Source organism: Procambarus clarkii, chromosome 43, assembly GCF_040958095.1.
Source record: "Procambarus clarkii isolate CNS0578487 chromosome 43, FALCON_Pclarkii_2.0, whole genome shotgun sequence".
NCBI classification, from domain to species: domain Eukaryota; kingdom Metazoa; phylum Arthropoda; class Malacostraca; order Decapoda; family Cambaridae; genus Procambarus; species Procambarus clarkii.
This window is the reverse complement of record NC_091192.1, coordinates 20,923,260-20,938,962: the sequence shown is the minus strand read 5'-3', so window position 1 is coordinate 20,938,962 and position 15,703 is coordinate 20,923,260. Positions and strand designations below refer to the sequence as shown.

At 45.2% G+C, this 15,703-nt stretch overlaps 1 protein-coding gene across 1 annotated transcript; it reads left to right on the top strand.

Annotated features, from left to right (window-relative positions):
* The first annotated feature begins 208 nt into the window (after window positions 1-208).
* Window positions 209-1,086, top strand: LOC123750107 (proline-rich protein HaeIII subfamily 1-like). The gene is made up of 2 exons (XM_045732230.2): window positions 209-248; window positions 557-1,086. The coding sequence occupies exons 1-2, from the start codon at window positions 209-211 to the stop codon at window positions 1,084-1,086; spliced, it is 570 nt and encodes a 189-aa protein (XP_045588186.2).
* Window positions 1,087-15,703: the final 14,617 nt, after the last annotated feature.

Here is a 15,703-nt window from a genome sequence, read left to right as displayed (position 1 = left end):
AGAGCAGGCAACGTCAGTTGGGAGGATGTGTAGTGGTGCTCCTGGGGTGCACAGGCTGCTTCTCTGTGCACTTCCTGGTGTAGTGGGAGTACTGGTAGCACCTGAAGCACTGCCGGAGCTCCGTGAAGCGTTCCGTAGTCACTTGGGTGGGTAGTATGGTGATTCCTGCGCACTTAAGTCCTTATAGTCCGTGGCGTGGGTCGCTGCGATGACTGTGGTGAATGTCACCTTCAGTGTTGACTTACAAGGTGAGATCTAGACATTTTTATGTGGGTGTACGTCTCCCTCTACGGTTCACCCAGCCCCCTTAATCTTAGGGAGCGTCGAAGGATAGGGTGAGGTGATTGTTGCCTGACACCGGCTTCTAGCTGTCCGCCAGGTCTTACATCTTCCCTCTGGGTCAATGGAGGATCATCGAACACCTGTATGCTCGAAGTCGAACTCATCTGAATGTTGATTACTGGTGTCAACTCCCGAATGAGCACAGCCTCACGTATACGGTGCCTTCCACGGTAGTCGGTGTGTGTGATTACACGCCCTGGACCCCCGCCGTCAGGGGTCCTGGACCCCCGCCGTCAGGGGTCCTGGACCCCCGCCGTCAGGGGTCCTGGACCCCCGCCGTCAGGGGTCCTGGACCCCCGCCGTCAGGGGTCCTGGACCCCCGCCGTCAGGGGCCTGGACCCCCGCCGTCAGGGCCCTGGACCCCCGCCGTCAGGGCCCTGGACCCCCGCCGTTAGGGGTCTGGACCCCCGCCGTCAGGGCCCTAAACCCCCGCCGTCAGGGCCCTGGACCCGCCGTCAGGGCCCTGGACCCCCGCCGTCAGGGCCCTGGACCCGCCGTCAGGGCCCTGGACCCGCCGTCAGGGCCCTGGACCCCCGCCGTCAGGGCCCTGGACCCGCCGTCAGGGCCCTGGACCCGTCGTCAGGGCCCTGGACCCCCGCCGTCAGGGCCCTGGACCCCCGCCGTCAGGGCCCTGGACCCCCGCCGTCAGGGCCCTGGACCCCCGCCGTCAGGGCCCTGGACCCGCCGTCAGGGCCATCAGGAACGCAGCAAACCCTAAAAAAGGAAATTATCACCTGGAACTAAAGATTTTCTATAAATATCTCCGCCACCACCACTTGCTTTCTCCTCCATGCAAAAGAATTCCAGCCGAGCATAAATTTATTATAATGAAGAGACCTCTAGAGACTGAAGAGCAGAAGGATGGAAAAGAGTAGGTGGTGGGGGGGGGGGGGTCAGGGAGGGAGAGAGAGAGAGAGAGAGAGAGAGAGAGAGAGAGAGAGAGAGAGAGAGAGAGAGAGAGAGAGAGAGAGAGAGAGAGAGAGAGAGAGAGGAAGGAGGAGGTGGTAAAGCTGTAGTAGGCAGGCAAGCCACAAAGTCAGGAAAGAGCAAGATTCCCTCTTGGAAATAATATTCACGTATGGAACATCACTACAACATGACCGCATACCAACAGCTTCAAGCATTTGTCTTCAAGACTAAGTGTGAAGCTGGTCTTAACCCCCCTCCCCCCCCCCACAGAGAGCAGTTTATTGAGCCCAACCAGTTGGGCTGGACGGTAGAGCGACGGCCTCGCTACATGCAGGTCGGCGCTCAATCCCCGACCGTCCACAAGTGGTTGGACACCATTCCTTTCCCCTCCCCCGTCCCATCCCAACTCCTTATCCTGACCCCTTCCAAGTTATTCCAACTTCCTTCCAACTTCCCATATTTGAGCAAAAATATAACAATATCAATAATATTTCGAAGATTTATATAAATCAGCGTCAAGTATTGTCTATATTATATTCAAATAGGTCCTGTCAGGTCCTGTCAGGTCCTGTCAGGTCCTGTCAGTTCCTGTCAGGTCCTGTCAGGTCCTGTCAGGTCCTGTCAGTTCCTGTCAGGTCCTGTCAGGTCCTGTCAGTTCCTGTCAGGTCCTGTCAGTTCCTGTCAGGTCCTGTCCATAAGAACAAGACGTTAGTACAGTGTAACCAATGTGAGTACAGTGTAATCACTGTGAGTACAGTGTAATCACTGTGAGTACAGTGAAACCAATGTGAGTACAGTGTAATCACTGTGAGTACAGTGTAATCACTGTGAGTACAGTGAAACCAATGTGAGTACAGTGTAATCACTGTGAGTACAGTGTAATCACTGTGAGTGCAGTGTATTCACTGTGAGTACAGTGTAACCACTGTGAGTACAGTGTAACCACTGTGAGTACAGTGTATTCACTGTGAGTACAGTGTAACCACTGTGAGTACAGTGTAACCACTGTGAGTACAGTGTAATCACTGAGTACAGTGTATTCACTGTGAGTACAGTGTAACCACTGTGAGTACAGTGTAATCACTGTGAGTACAGTGTAACCACTGTGAGTACAGTGTAATCACTGTGAGTACAGTGTAACCACTGTCAGTACAGTGTAATCACTGTGAGTACAGTGTAACCACTGTCAGTACAGTGTAATCACTGTGAGTACAGTGTAACCACTGTCAGTACAGTGTAATCACTGTGAGTACAGTGTAATCACTGTGAGTACAGTGAAACCAATGTGAGTACAGTGTAATCACTGTGAGTACAGTGTAATCACTGTGAGTGCAGTGTATTCACTGTGAGTACAGTGTAACCACTGTGAGTACAGTGTAACCATTGTGAGTACAGTGTAACCACTGTGAGTACAGTGTAACCATTGTGAGTACAGTGTATTCACTGTGAGTACAGTGTAACCACTGTGAGTACAGTGTAACCATTGTGAGTACAGTGTAACCACTGTGAGTACAGTGTAATCACTGTGAGTGCAGTGTATTCACTGTGAGTACAGTGTAACCACTGTGAGTACAGTGTAACCATTGTGAGTACAGTGTAACCACTGTGAGTACAGTGTAACCACTGTGAGTACAGTGTAACCACTGTGAGTACAGTGTAACCACTGTGACTACAGTGTAACCACTGTGACTACAGTGTAACCACTGTGAGTACAGTGTAACCAAGTGATCAGGTACCATGGCATCGCAGTATGGGAGTAAACCTATACGGTACAAGGAACCCACATGTTTATATGTTTCTGGCACGAATCCTTTGATATATTCCTTATGTTCAATCATGCAATCATGGAGACGATTGTAAAAAAATAAGGCCAATAGCATATTTGGAGACGTAATGGGACTTTGTAACACATCAACAGGACGGGTTCAGGGATAGTTAATCTTGCCTCACAGATGAAATTGAATTCTATGACCAGGCGACAAAATTTAGACAAGAAAGAGAAGGGTGGGTAGACTGCATATTTCTCGATTGACAGAAAGCGTTTGACATTGTACCATATAAGAGACTAGTGCATAAGTTGGAAACGCAGGCAAGAGTGACAGGGAAAATAATCCAGTGGATAAGGGAGTACCTAAGCAACAGAAGACAGCGAGTTACTGTGAGGGGGAAGATCACAGAGTGGCGTGAGGTCACCAATGGAGTCCCACAGGGCTCAGTACTAGGACCTATCCTCTTTCTCATATACGTGAATGATCTTCCAGAGGAAATAAGAACATAAGAATGAAGGTAACTGCAGAAGGCCTGTTGGCCCATACGAGGCAGCTCTTATTTATATCCAAATAGGCTCATTCCTCTCAGTGTTAACTAATGATGGGAACAATTTGAGAAGGATACAGCCAGAGGAGGGCAGTAAGAGGCTACAAGATGACCTCGACAAACTGAAGGATGAAATCCAACAAGTGGCTAATTGAGTTTAATTCAAGTAAGTGCAAAGTAATGAAACTAGGAGTAAGGAGCAAGAGGCCGGACACGAGGTACCAAGACCAATCCTGGAGTATGCAGCTCCAGCCTGGAGTGCATACCTAGTTAAACACAAGACAAAGTTAGTGAAGATTCAGCGGTATGCCACCAGGCTCGTCCCGGAATTAATAAGTATGAGCTACAAGGAACGGCTAAGGGAACTAGACCTCACATCCCTGAAAAACAAGAGAGTAAATAGAGACATGATAATCACCTACAAAAATTCTCAGGGAAAATTGACAGGGTGGACAAAGACAAACTCTTCAGCAAAGGTGGAACACGAACAAGGGAATACAGGTAGATACTTAGTACCCAAATGAGCCACAGAGACGTTAGAGAGAATTTTTTAAGTGTCAGAGTAGTTAACGAAGGGAATGCACTAGGAAGTGATGTGGTGGAGGCTGACTCCATACACAGTTTCAAATGTAGATATGATAGAGCCCAATAGGCTCAGGAATCTGTACACCAGTTGATTGACGGTTGAGAGGCGGGACCAAAGAGCTTGCGGGACTCAACCCCCGCAAGCACAACTAGGTGAGTACAGGGGTCCTCGCGACATAGAGGATAGCGTCTGAAATTCGCAGTCCACTGACAGGTACTTGAGAGTTACACATCTGTTGTGGGCGGCATCTTGGGGATGTGTGTGCGTGTGTGTGTGTGTGTGTGTGTGTGTGTGTGTGTGTGTGTGTGTGTGTGTGTGTGTGTGTGTGTGTGTGTGTGTGTGTGTGTGTGTGTGTGTGAGAAATATATGTCGTAGAAATGGACAGAGAAAAATACGTCGGGAGTCTGTACATTACACAATGAACGGTTAGGAAGGCGGGGTCCAAGAGCTCACAACTCGATCCCGCAGGCACAAACAGGTGAAGACACACGCACAAAACTATTATTCACGCTAAAAGTCCCCCCCCCTCTGTATCAACAAGGGGGGGAGACTATTTTTCTATCAAAGAAGAAACCAGACGGTGAAATCCGGCAACTCCTCCCTTCATAAACATCACAAAAATGTCATTTTCCCGCGCACCGGCCAGATATCGAAGCCATTTTCGTCCCGGGCGTAAAACAGCCCAGCAGAATCCCAACAATGTCTGCGGTCTTGCTCCCATTTTTTTTACTGTCTGCCGCCCCGCTGCCATTCTTGTAGCGTCTAGCGGTTGAACCTTCCAGTAGTCCTCCCCATCTCCTGCGGCCCAGAGAGCCCATTCTCAGTCTTGCCAGTGGCCTCCACGCTCCCCCATTCCCTTTAACGATGCCTCCGGCCTCCGCAATTCCTTTAGCCTGCGATATTCCCGGCATGGGTGATCCAGTTGCCGTTCTCAGTGGTGTCGATGGCATGCCTCGTCCTGCTGGCGACGATTGCGTGCTCATTGCCATCCATCCTCGACTTGGTGGCCTCTGCTTTCGTCGGGGTTCGTGGCAAGGTTGTCAGCCCTGCCATCGGGTGTGTGCGTGTGTGACTTGAGTTGCCATTTCTCTACCAGCATGCGAAATCAGATTGGCGTTCATGGCAACGTTCACGACGATCCGTTGCCATTCCTGGAGCCTTCCAGGACCTCAGTCTTCATTGCTTATTCCATCAAGGGATTTCATTTGTAGATTAATTGCCACCTCGAATGTTAAGCTCGTGAGGTTTTAAGCTCATTTCAACGATGGAAGGTGATGAGTGTGTGTGTGTTACTGGAAGGGAAGTGAATGTTTGATGAGAGACTGAGACAGAGACAGAGTGCCACAGGTAAAGACAGATAAAGTAACAAAGAGTGACAGTGCCAGAGACGGATAATGCTTTTATGTCCGGTAGAAAAAGCTGAAATATTGTCTCTTAGCACTTGAAAATCAACTCTGTACTCCGACCACTCTAATGCTCAACACTGTTTACAAACACACACACACAATACTGTTTACAAACACACACACAACACTGTTTACAAACACCACTACACCTCCCACCTCCCCCCCAGTCTCTACACTCCGTATGATGTAGTGATCATTTAAGCAGTATTTAAATCCAATAATAACCCCAGTAATCTCGTTTCTTCCTGTCTCGTTTGTCAGTCTCGTTTGTCGGAGTCTCGTTTGACAGAGTCTCGTTTGTCACAGTCTCGTTTTATTGCTGTCTCGGTTATCAGTCTCTCGTTGCTTTGTCTCGTTGTTCCTTCTCTCGTTTATGTCTGTGAACGCGAGCGGCTGTCATTAACCACCGAGCCTTTAAGGGTCCAGTGGACTTCGCTGAATATTTTGCTGAAGACTTTGCTAAAGACTTCGCTATAGACTTCGCTGAAGACTTCGCTGAAGACTTCGCTAAAGACTGGCTCACCTTTCCACTGACTGTTCCCTCGGCCGCTCCAGTTATGGCTGTAATTAGAGAGAGTCTCAGCCATAACGTTGTCTCTGTTCGTTATTCTCGGTGTATTGAGCAAACAGCAATTAGCATACAGGTGGGGGTTAATGCCCTGGACTGTGGACCTCATTATAACGGTCAAAGGTGACCTCTGTCCCGGGATTATATCTGTTTAATTTGATTTAATGGTTTATAATTAGTGAGTTTTTTAGTTTCGTGTTTGCGTGTATTTACCTAGTTCACCTAGTTGTGCTTGCGGGGGTTGAGCTCTGGCTCTTTGGTCCCGCCTCTCAACTATCAATCAATGTATGTGAGTGTGTGTATGAACATAAGAACAAAGGTAACTGCAGAAGGCCTATTGGCCTATACGAGGCAGCTCCTATCTATAACGAGAGAGACTTCAGCAGAGTAATTCAACTCAATGCTATTTTACAAGCCATGCCTTAGCCTAGCGCTATAACTAAATTACATTATCATCACAACTCTTATATGTATTAAATTAAATTTACTTTTCATCCAAACTGCGCTTTTTATGCAATATAAATCTGTATTCAATCACACTCTGTAGTGATTTATTATTATACTGTAACGGTTTACAAATTATGATAAATTGTAGATAATTGCACACAAACACATCGTTATCTTGCCCCCAGTACAATTATTTGGTGTAGATTATCGCCGGTATCTTACTTTCATCTAATTAGTTAAGCGCCAATTACTGGGAAGATTAATTGAAGCGATAATTACAAATGACTGAGGGTAATCCTCTTGAAAAATACCTTTGCAAAAATGATGATGATTTTATTTTTGTTGCAAATTTATATATTTATTTATTTATTTATTTATTTATTTATTTATTTATTTATTTATTTATTTGTTTAAGTAAATGTGTGTGACGTAGTATCGTTACGGTCTTACATAACTAGACTTTTGTAACATTTTGTAAGACTTTTTTTTTGGTTAGGCTTTATTTTTCTTAGACTTTTTTGTTAGGCTTTTGTGATGATTGTTAATGCTTTTTTGTAATGTAAATAAAGGATATTACGACGTTTCGATCCTTCCTTAATGACTTAATAATGATCCAGGACAGTCGGAAACGTCGTCCCTTCATGTAGTTTCAGGTGTGTGGGGGGCTAGGTGTGTCATTTTCAGGTGTGTGTGGGTGTGTGTAACACGTGTGTGTGTTCTCTAACACGAACACTCTGCCTCATACCTCCAAAGAGAGAGCGGGAAGGAACTACTCTTAAGCATATATTTATTCTTACAACTCTAACGCACTCAATACCGGACAGTTGCGTGCGTTGGTCTCAACGCACGCAACACTAACTAGTAACGTCCACTGGACACAACCCCCATTGAAAACCTGCTACGTAATACATTATATATACATATATATACATATATATAAAATAGATCTGTATTTTCATTAATTAGGAGTTATGTTGAGAGCCCCGTGGCTGGATGCTGCGGTTAGATCCCGCTAACACGATTACCATTAGTGGGATTATATTTCTTGATTATATTAATTAATTAATATTTGTTAATTAACAAATGACATGTTCCAATATTATATTCCAATATGGAGTTCACTTCCGAACACACACGCGCGCGCGCGCACACAAACACACATGCGTACACACACACAAACACACATGCGTACACACACACACAAACACACACACACACATGCGTACACACACACAAACACACATGCGTACACACACACACACACACACACACACACACACATGCGTATACACACACACACATACAGGTTGGGATTCATATATTTATGTCTGCAGACTCGAGCTATTAGCTCTTGGACCCCACCTTTCTAAACAAACTATTTTTTCTCTATTATATCTATAACATATATTCTCATAAATTCTCTCTAACACACACACACACATGCCCATCAAGCAGCCCATAGCAGCTGTCTAACTCCCAAGTACCTAATTACTGCTAGGTGAACAGGTGCATCCGGGTAAAAGAAACTGCCAATTTGTTTCCGCCTCCGCCAGGAATCGAACCCGAGTCATTAGGACTACGACTCCCCAAACGCTGTCCACTAAGCTGCGAGGCCCCGTATATGAGTGTGTGTGTGTGTGTGTGTGTGTGTGTGTGTGTATTTTGGAGCTTGAATATTGGAAAATTGGAAAAATGTGTCTTTTTTAATTAACAAACACTATATATAATTAACGTAATAGCAGACGAAATAACGATATTTCTAATATTTTAAAATATGTGTATTCAGATCCCTGAGGCTCGGGTCTCACTAATACCAATAAACGAAGTGTCGCCAAAAGTTATGGATTTTGGGGAAATCAATTATCGCAATTTTGTTAATTCTGATCCGGTGAATTGAAGCTTTTCGGCTTTTGTGATATTTTGGTTGAGTTCGTAACTCATTACTCGAGTAAGGTGCGTTAACATCAGCTGATATACAATAACAAACATCAGCTGATATACAATAACAAACATCAGCTGATATACAGTAACAAAGATCAGCTGATATACAATAACAAACATCAGCTGATATACAATAACAAACATCAGCTGATATACAATAACAAACATCAGCTGATATACAATAACAAACATCAGCTGATATACAAAAACAAAGATCAGCTGATATACAATAACAAAGATCAGCTGATATACAATAACAAAGATCAGCTGATATACAATAACAAACATCAGCTGATATACAATAACAAACATCAGCTGATATACAATAACAAACATCAGCTGATATACAAAAACAAAGATCAGCTGATATACAATAACAAACATCAGCTGATATACAATAACAAAGATCAGCTGATATACAATAACAAACATCAGCTGATATACAATAACAAACATCAGCTGATATACAAAAACAAACATCTCATTCACTACCACATTCACAGTACCTTGGTCAGGGGGATCATCAAGACTACTACCATTACTATTGTATGACTTGTTTCACAGCATCAGGCACAGTAGGGGGGCACTCTGTTAATGTTCAACACATTGTTCATCGCAGCCTTCATTCCTCCCTACGTTCTTCAATCTTCCTTCTATTCCCCTTTTCTCATATCGGTCATATTCCATCCCCTTTTTTCCTCTCTCCCTCCGTTCCATCATCACTCATCTCACTAATTCTGTGAGTCTGGACAAATCAACAACCCTGTTACCGAACCAGTATTTACCCAAGTCTTTCCTCGTAGCCTCGTAGCCTGGTGGATAGCGCGCAGGACTCGTAATTCTGTGGCGCGGGTTCGATTCCCGCACGAGGCAGAAACAAATGGGCAAAGTTTCTTTCACCCTGAATGCTCATGTTACCTAGCAGTAAATAGGTACCTGGGAGTTAGTCAGCTGTCATGGGCTGCTTCCTGGGGGTGGAGGCCTGGTCGAGGACCGGGCCGCGGGTACACTAAAAGCCCCTAAATCATCTCAAGATAACCTCAAGATAACCTTCCTAAATCCAGTATTCTTATTAAATTCATCATTTTCTAATAGCCTTGATCACGTGAATGGTGAAAAGTGCGTTTAAACTGAGCCTGCGATCAGCTGATTGTTTGTTTACCTTGTTTCTGCCCGAAACGCTTTGCGTAGTAGTGGCTTTAGGCATTGCATGTACTAGCTCTATCTATAAATTCATCAATATCTGTATCACCCCTTGTATGTATGTATGTACTTTACCTAATTAAACATTTGAATTTGAATTTATAAACACGACCTCGTGGCGCTCCAGGTGCGTCGTGGGCTGACAAGTGTGTGTGTTTAACAATACAAATATCTTTGTATGTGTGGAGCCATCATCTCTTCGGGGAATTGAGCTGAGCTCTGCCTCGTCTGTAAAGACACGAGAAATTAGGTATGGAATTCTAATACCGTCAGGAATTTTATTTACACAATATCCTGTCTTTTTTCACCCTGTCTCTTCGTTTGCCCATATCTGTCACTTATTTGTGTGTGACTCTGTCTCCTTTTTCGCATGGTCTCGCGGCCGAGAGGACAGCGTTTGTGATTCGCAATCTACGGATCCGTGTTTGATTTCCTGCCGAGGTAGACACAAGTAGACAGAGGTTTCTTTCACATGATGCCCGTGGTTATAAGAACATAAGAACAAAGGTAACTGCCTAAGGCCTATTGGCCCATACGAGGCAGCTTCTATATAACCACCCAATCCCACTCATATACATGTCCAACCCACGCTTGAAACAATTACCGCGTAACGTGGTGGAGGTGGGGTCCCTCGATTGTTTTAAGTGTAGGTTGGACATGTGTATATGAGTGGGATTGGGTGGTTATAGATAGAAGCTGCCTCGTATGGGCCAATAGGCCTTCTGCAGTTGCCTTTGTTCTTATGTTCTTATATCCATTCTATAGTACGGCGACCAAAACTGAACTGCATAATGTAAATGGGGCCTAACCAGAGCAAGATATAGCTGAAGAACCACACCAGGTGTCTTGTTACTAACGCTTCGATTAATAAATCCCAGTGTCCTATTCGCCTTATTACGAACATTCATGCATTGATCCTTTTGTTTTAAATTCTTACTAATCATAACTCCCAGATCCCTTTCGCAATCCGACTTCGCAATCTCAACACCATCTAGCTCGTATCTTGTAACTCTATCATCATTACCTAGCCTCAGAACTTTACATTTATCAGCATTAAACTCCATCTGCCAATCTTTTGACCATTTCAAAGCCCTATTTAGATCAACTTGAAGTGATAGTGAGTCTTCTTCCGTGTTAATTTCCCTACCGATTTTTGTATCATCTGCAAATTTGCAGATTTTGCTACTCAAACCTGAATCTAAATCATTTATAAGTGTTACCTGGTTGATACCTGGTTGATGGGGTTCTGGGAGTTGTTCTACTCCCCAAGCCCGGCCCGAGGCCAGCCTTGACTTGTGAGAGTTTGGTCCACCAGGCTGTTGCTTGGAGCGGCCCGCAGGCCCACTTACCCACCACAGCCCGGTTGGTCCGGCACTCCTTGGAGGAATAAATCTAGTTTCCTCTTGAAGATGTCCACGGTTGTTCTTGTAATATTTCTGATGCTCGGAAGTGTGAAGTGTTACGTGAAGTGTGAAGTGTTACGTGAAGTGTGAAGTGTTACGTGAAGTGTGAGCATAGAAGTGATATCTAGCAGTGGGCTAGATAACTCGGAGTTAGACAGCTGTTACACGTTGCATCCTCAAGATATGTACCCAAGATATGTACCCTAGGGCGCCTGACAGCTGGGTGGACAGCGCTTCGGATTCGTAGTCTTGAGGTACCGGGATCGATCCCGGTGGAGGCGGAGACAAATTGACGAAATGTTTCTTTCACCCTGATGCCCCTTGTTAACTAGCAGTAAATAGGTACCTGGGAGTTAGACAGCTGCTACGGGCTGCATTCCTGAGGGGGGGGGGAGGGTGTAACAAAAAGGAGGACCGGGCCGCGGGGATGCTAAAGCCCCTAAATCATCTCAAGATAACCGCAAGATAGTTGTGCTTGCGGGGGTTGAGTTTCGGCTCTTTGGTCCCGCCTCTCAACCGTTTCCTCATGTCTCTCTTTCCTCATTTCTTTATTTCTGTAATGAGTTTGATATAAGGTTTTCTCTATATGATCGTATATAATTGTTATCTGATCAGACAAGATGGTAGTGACTTCAGTTCTTTATATAGACGGTCACTCATGTCACGTGACCTGTTTTAGCCAATGAGAGGCAGGCTGTGACGTCACATTGCCACGTTCTTGAACACGATTGGTCCTGTTAATGGGTACTCTATTGCCTGACGGCTGGGAGGAGAAAACACCCTCCAGCTCTGCGTTCTATTGTAGAGTCTTCAATGACCCGGGACCGAGCTCACTATTTTGAGCGCGGGACGCTCTCTCACGCAGAGAGAGAGAGAGAGAGAGAGAGATGTCACGTGGTAATTTTATTGCGTTATCTTAAATCACACAATTATGTGATCATATCTCATATGTTATCTTAATCATACTCTACCGTGGGATAAAGTCTTTCAATAGTCTACAATTTGTTTTTGTTTTTCAGTCGACTAATCCTAGCCACGGTACCACAAATATACTTATAAATATCCACGATATAAAATTTAACATTAGAGGAACGTGTGTTGATTTTGTGTGTCACCCTGAGCCACTGTTAACTCACACTGAGGGAGGGGGGGGGAAGGAAGGAGGGGGGGAAGTTAAATGATGTTAATGATGTTAATGAGTTAATGAGACTGCTCATTACAACATTCTCTGGGTAAATTAAAACTTTGGGCCATTCAGCTCAGCTAATCTCCTCCATAACTCGCTGTTATCTTGCTAATCTCACTCACTTGTTTGTTGCAGAGGGGGGGGGGGATTATTACTCTCGTGGTTGTCCTCACGGGGAGGCTGAAACATATTTGTATCAGCGAACTGTTGCAGCTCGCAAGCAAATTCGGGGGGGGGGGGGGTTGTTGTCATTGAAACCAGATTTTCAAAGGAAACTGGAATTTCAACAATTCCATAGACACGCTACTGGAAGGTAAAAGGCATTCTGTACTTGTTTCTCACCTTTGTTCTTCCATAATGTTTCCCTGTAATTTCTCTACTTAAAGTTAACACTTTCCCGATAAATTATATATATATATATATATATATATATATATATATATATATATATATATATATATATATATATATATATATATATATATATAATTTATAATATTAGGATTTTTCACCTTGGGGTTTGAGGGCTGTCTCTGAGGCTCTCTGAGTAGGCTGAATCTCTCTTTATTCTATGTCGATTTAAGTGTTATCAAATTGGTAGTTTGATCTCTTGTAACTGAGTGACTTGTTGTAAACAAGCGTCATTACTATGTCTTCTCTCCCCTCTACTGTCACAACTGACAGGTGACCTCAACCCTTATCTGCCTGTGGCAATTTCATTTTTTAAATTCCGTTTGTGTGTGTGTGTGTGTGTGTGTGTGTGTGTGTGTGTGTGTGTGTGTGTGTGTGTGTGTGTGTGTGTGTGTGTGTGTGTGTGTGTGTGTTTAACATGGTGCATGGCTTCCCAGTCTCTCCCTCGTGCTCCCTCTGGCTTCGTATTACCTGATAGCCTTCAACAAAGATTGAATTCGTAATTGAACTAGAAACTTTTTGTGTCTAAAATTGCAAATCAGGTTTAATCTCATCAGGTCTCTCATTACACCATGTTTGTTCTTCAGAGCAAAGTAATTTAATGGGTTGTCTGATGACTGACCATTAACCCGTCCTTCTAATAGACCGTCGCATTTTGACGTATACTTTACCTAAGGCCCCCCAAAAAATAGTCGTACTTGAAAATGGAAGCGGCTCGCGAAATTGACGTACTGTCCCGTTTTCTGTTTTGGGTCCTCTGGTAGGTTAGGATAAGGGGGCATTTTAGTAGGACAGTTTAGTGACGTTAGGAAAACCTTAGGAGGACGTTTACCTGGGAGCCACGCGACTGTTGTTGGTCGCATTCTGGCGAATGACCAGTCGTTGGCTAGCAGTCCCTTAATTAACAGGCTTCCTGTTCGTCGCCATCGTGAACCAGATGTGTAAGTGACTACGCTAGGAATAGTTGGTAAAGGGGCAGGGACGGCGTTCGATCCCCAATGGTCCGATTGGCTTGGCACCGTTTACCTGGAGGTTACCTGGGGAGGGTCTCGGGAGTTCTTCTACTCCCCAAGCCCGGCCTGAGGCCAGGCTCGACGTGTGAGAGTTTGGTCCACCAGGCTGTTGCTTGCAGCGGTCCGCAGGCCCACATACCCACCACAGCCCGGCTGGTCCGGCACTCCTTGTAAGAAGTGCCTTCACTCCGTCCTCCACCTCTCTGAGTGTGTCGTTAGAGTGGGTTAGTCTCCCCAAGCCCTGAGTGTGTTGGTGCTCGCGGCTACCTTAGGGGCCCTAATAAGTCCCTTCAGTCCCCTTCGTGGGGGCCCAACTGTTAACTGGGCCCCAAGTGTTAACTGGGCCCCAAGTGTTAACTGGGCCCCAAGTGTTAACTGGGCCCCAAGTGTTAACTGGGCCCCAAGTGTTAACTGGGCCCCAAGTGTTAACTGGGCCCCAAGTGTTAACTGGGCCCCAAGTGTTAACTGGGCCCCAAGTGTTAACTGGGCCCCAAGTGTTAACTGGGCCCCAGTTAACACTTGGAGAACCTAAAGGACTTTACAGCACTATTAAACTTCCTGCAACAAAAACATCCCATAAAATGCAATAAACAAAAGGATCCAATTTACGTAATATGAGAATGGCTTCTTGTTGTTTGGTAGCTTCAGCTACTCGGAACAAAAAGTTCCAAGCAGCACGGGCTATGGCGAGCCCGTGGTGGAGTTTTTGTGTAAGAATAGATACGCAGAGAGGTGGAGGACAGAGAGAGAGGGACGTCCGCCATTAAGGTTAAGTACTTCCGACTACCACAAGTGATATAAGAAAATATATACCAAACTAAGCCCCCCCCCCCAAATAGCCTCGGACCAACGCTCTATTCTGCCGCTCGTGGCCGAGTGGACATCGCTCTGGGGTCGTAGTCCTGAGGGCTAGTGTCCGATTCCCGGCCGAAGCAGAAAGAAATGGGCAGAGTATCTTTAACCTGATGCCCCTGATCACCTCAGCCCGTCCTCATAAACAAAGATCCAAAGTCCATTCCAGCCACCCGCCAACCCCCAGGTGTTTATGAAAGAAAAACGGTTTACACACGACTCACAACTGCTGACGTTCGAACACTTCCGGAACAAGTGCTTCACTGACGACTTGTGTTCGAACCACAACGCTGTAAATGCTTCGCCCACGTACTACAAACAGTCACCAACAGAACCTAAACACCTAACTTAACCTAACCAGAGCCTAAATATCCACAGTATGCTAATCTAAAATAATATTAATATATAATTAAGAAAATTCTTATTTTGAATAAACAACATGTATGAATGCGTTTTTGGGGTCGACCGCTGGATGGAATGAACTTGGTCCGAGGACGGATTGGTTCACCCTAGTAGGAAAGAAGTACTTAGGAGTCAGGCAGCTGCTACGGGCTGCATCCTCTCTCTCTCTCTGTACTCACCTAGTTGTGTCTGCAGGATCGAGCATTGACTCTTGGATCCCGCCTTTCGATCATCGGTTGTTTACAGCAATGACTCCTGTCCTATTTCTCTATCATACCTGGTTTTAAAATTATGAATAGTATTTGCTTCCACAACCTGTTCCTGAAGTGCATTCCATTTCCCCACTACTCTCACGCTAAAAGAAAACTTCCTAACATCTCTGTGACTCATCTGAGTTTCAAGCTTCCATCCATGTCCTCTCGTTCTGTTACTATTCCGTGTGAACATTTCGTCTATGTCCACTCTGTCAATTCCTCTGAGTATCTTATACGTTCCTATCATGTCCCCCCTCTCCCTTCTTCTTTCTAGTGTCGTAAGGCACAGTTCCCTCAGGCGCTCTTCATACCCCATCCCTCGTAGCTCTGGGACGAGTCTCGTTGCAAACCTCTGAACCTTTTCCAGTTTCATTATATGCTTCTTCAGATGGGGACTCCATGATGAGGCGGCATACTCTAAGACTGGCCTTACGTAGGCAGTGTAAAGCGCCCTAAATGCCTCC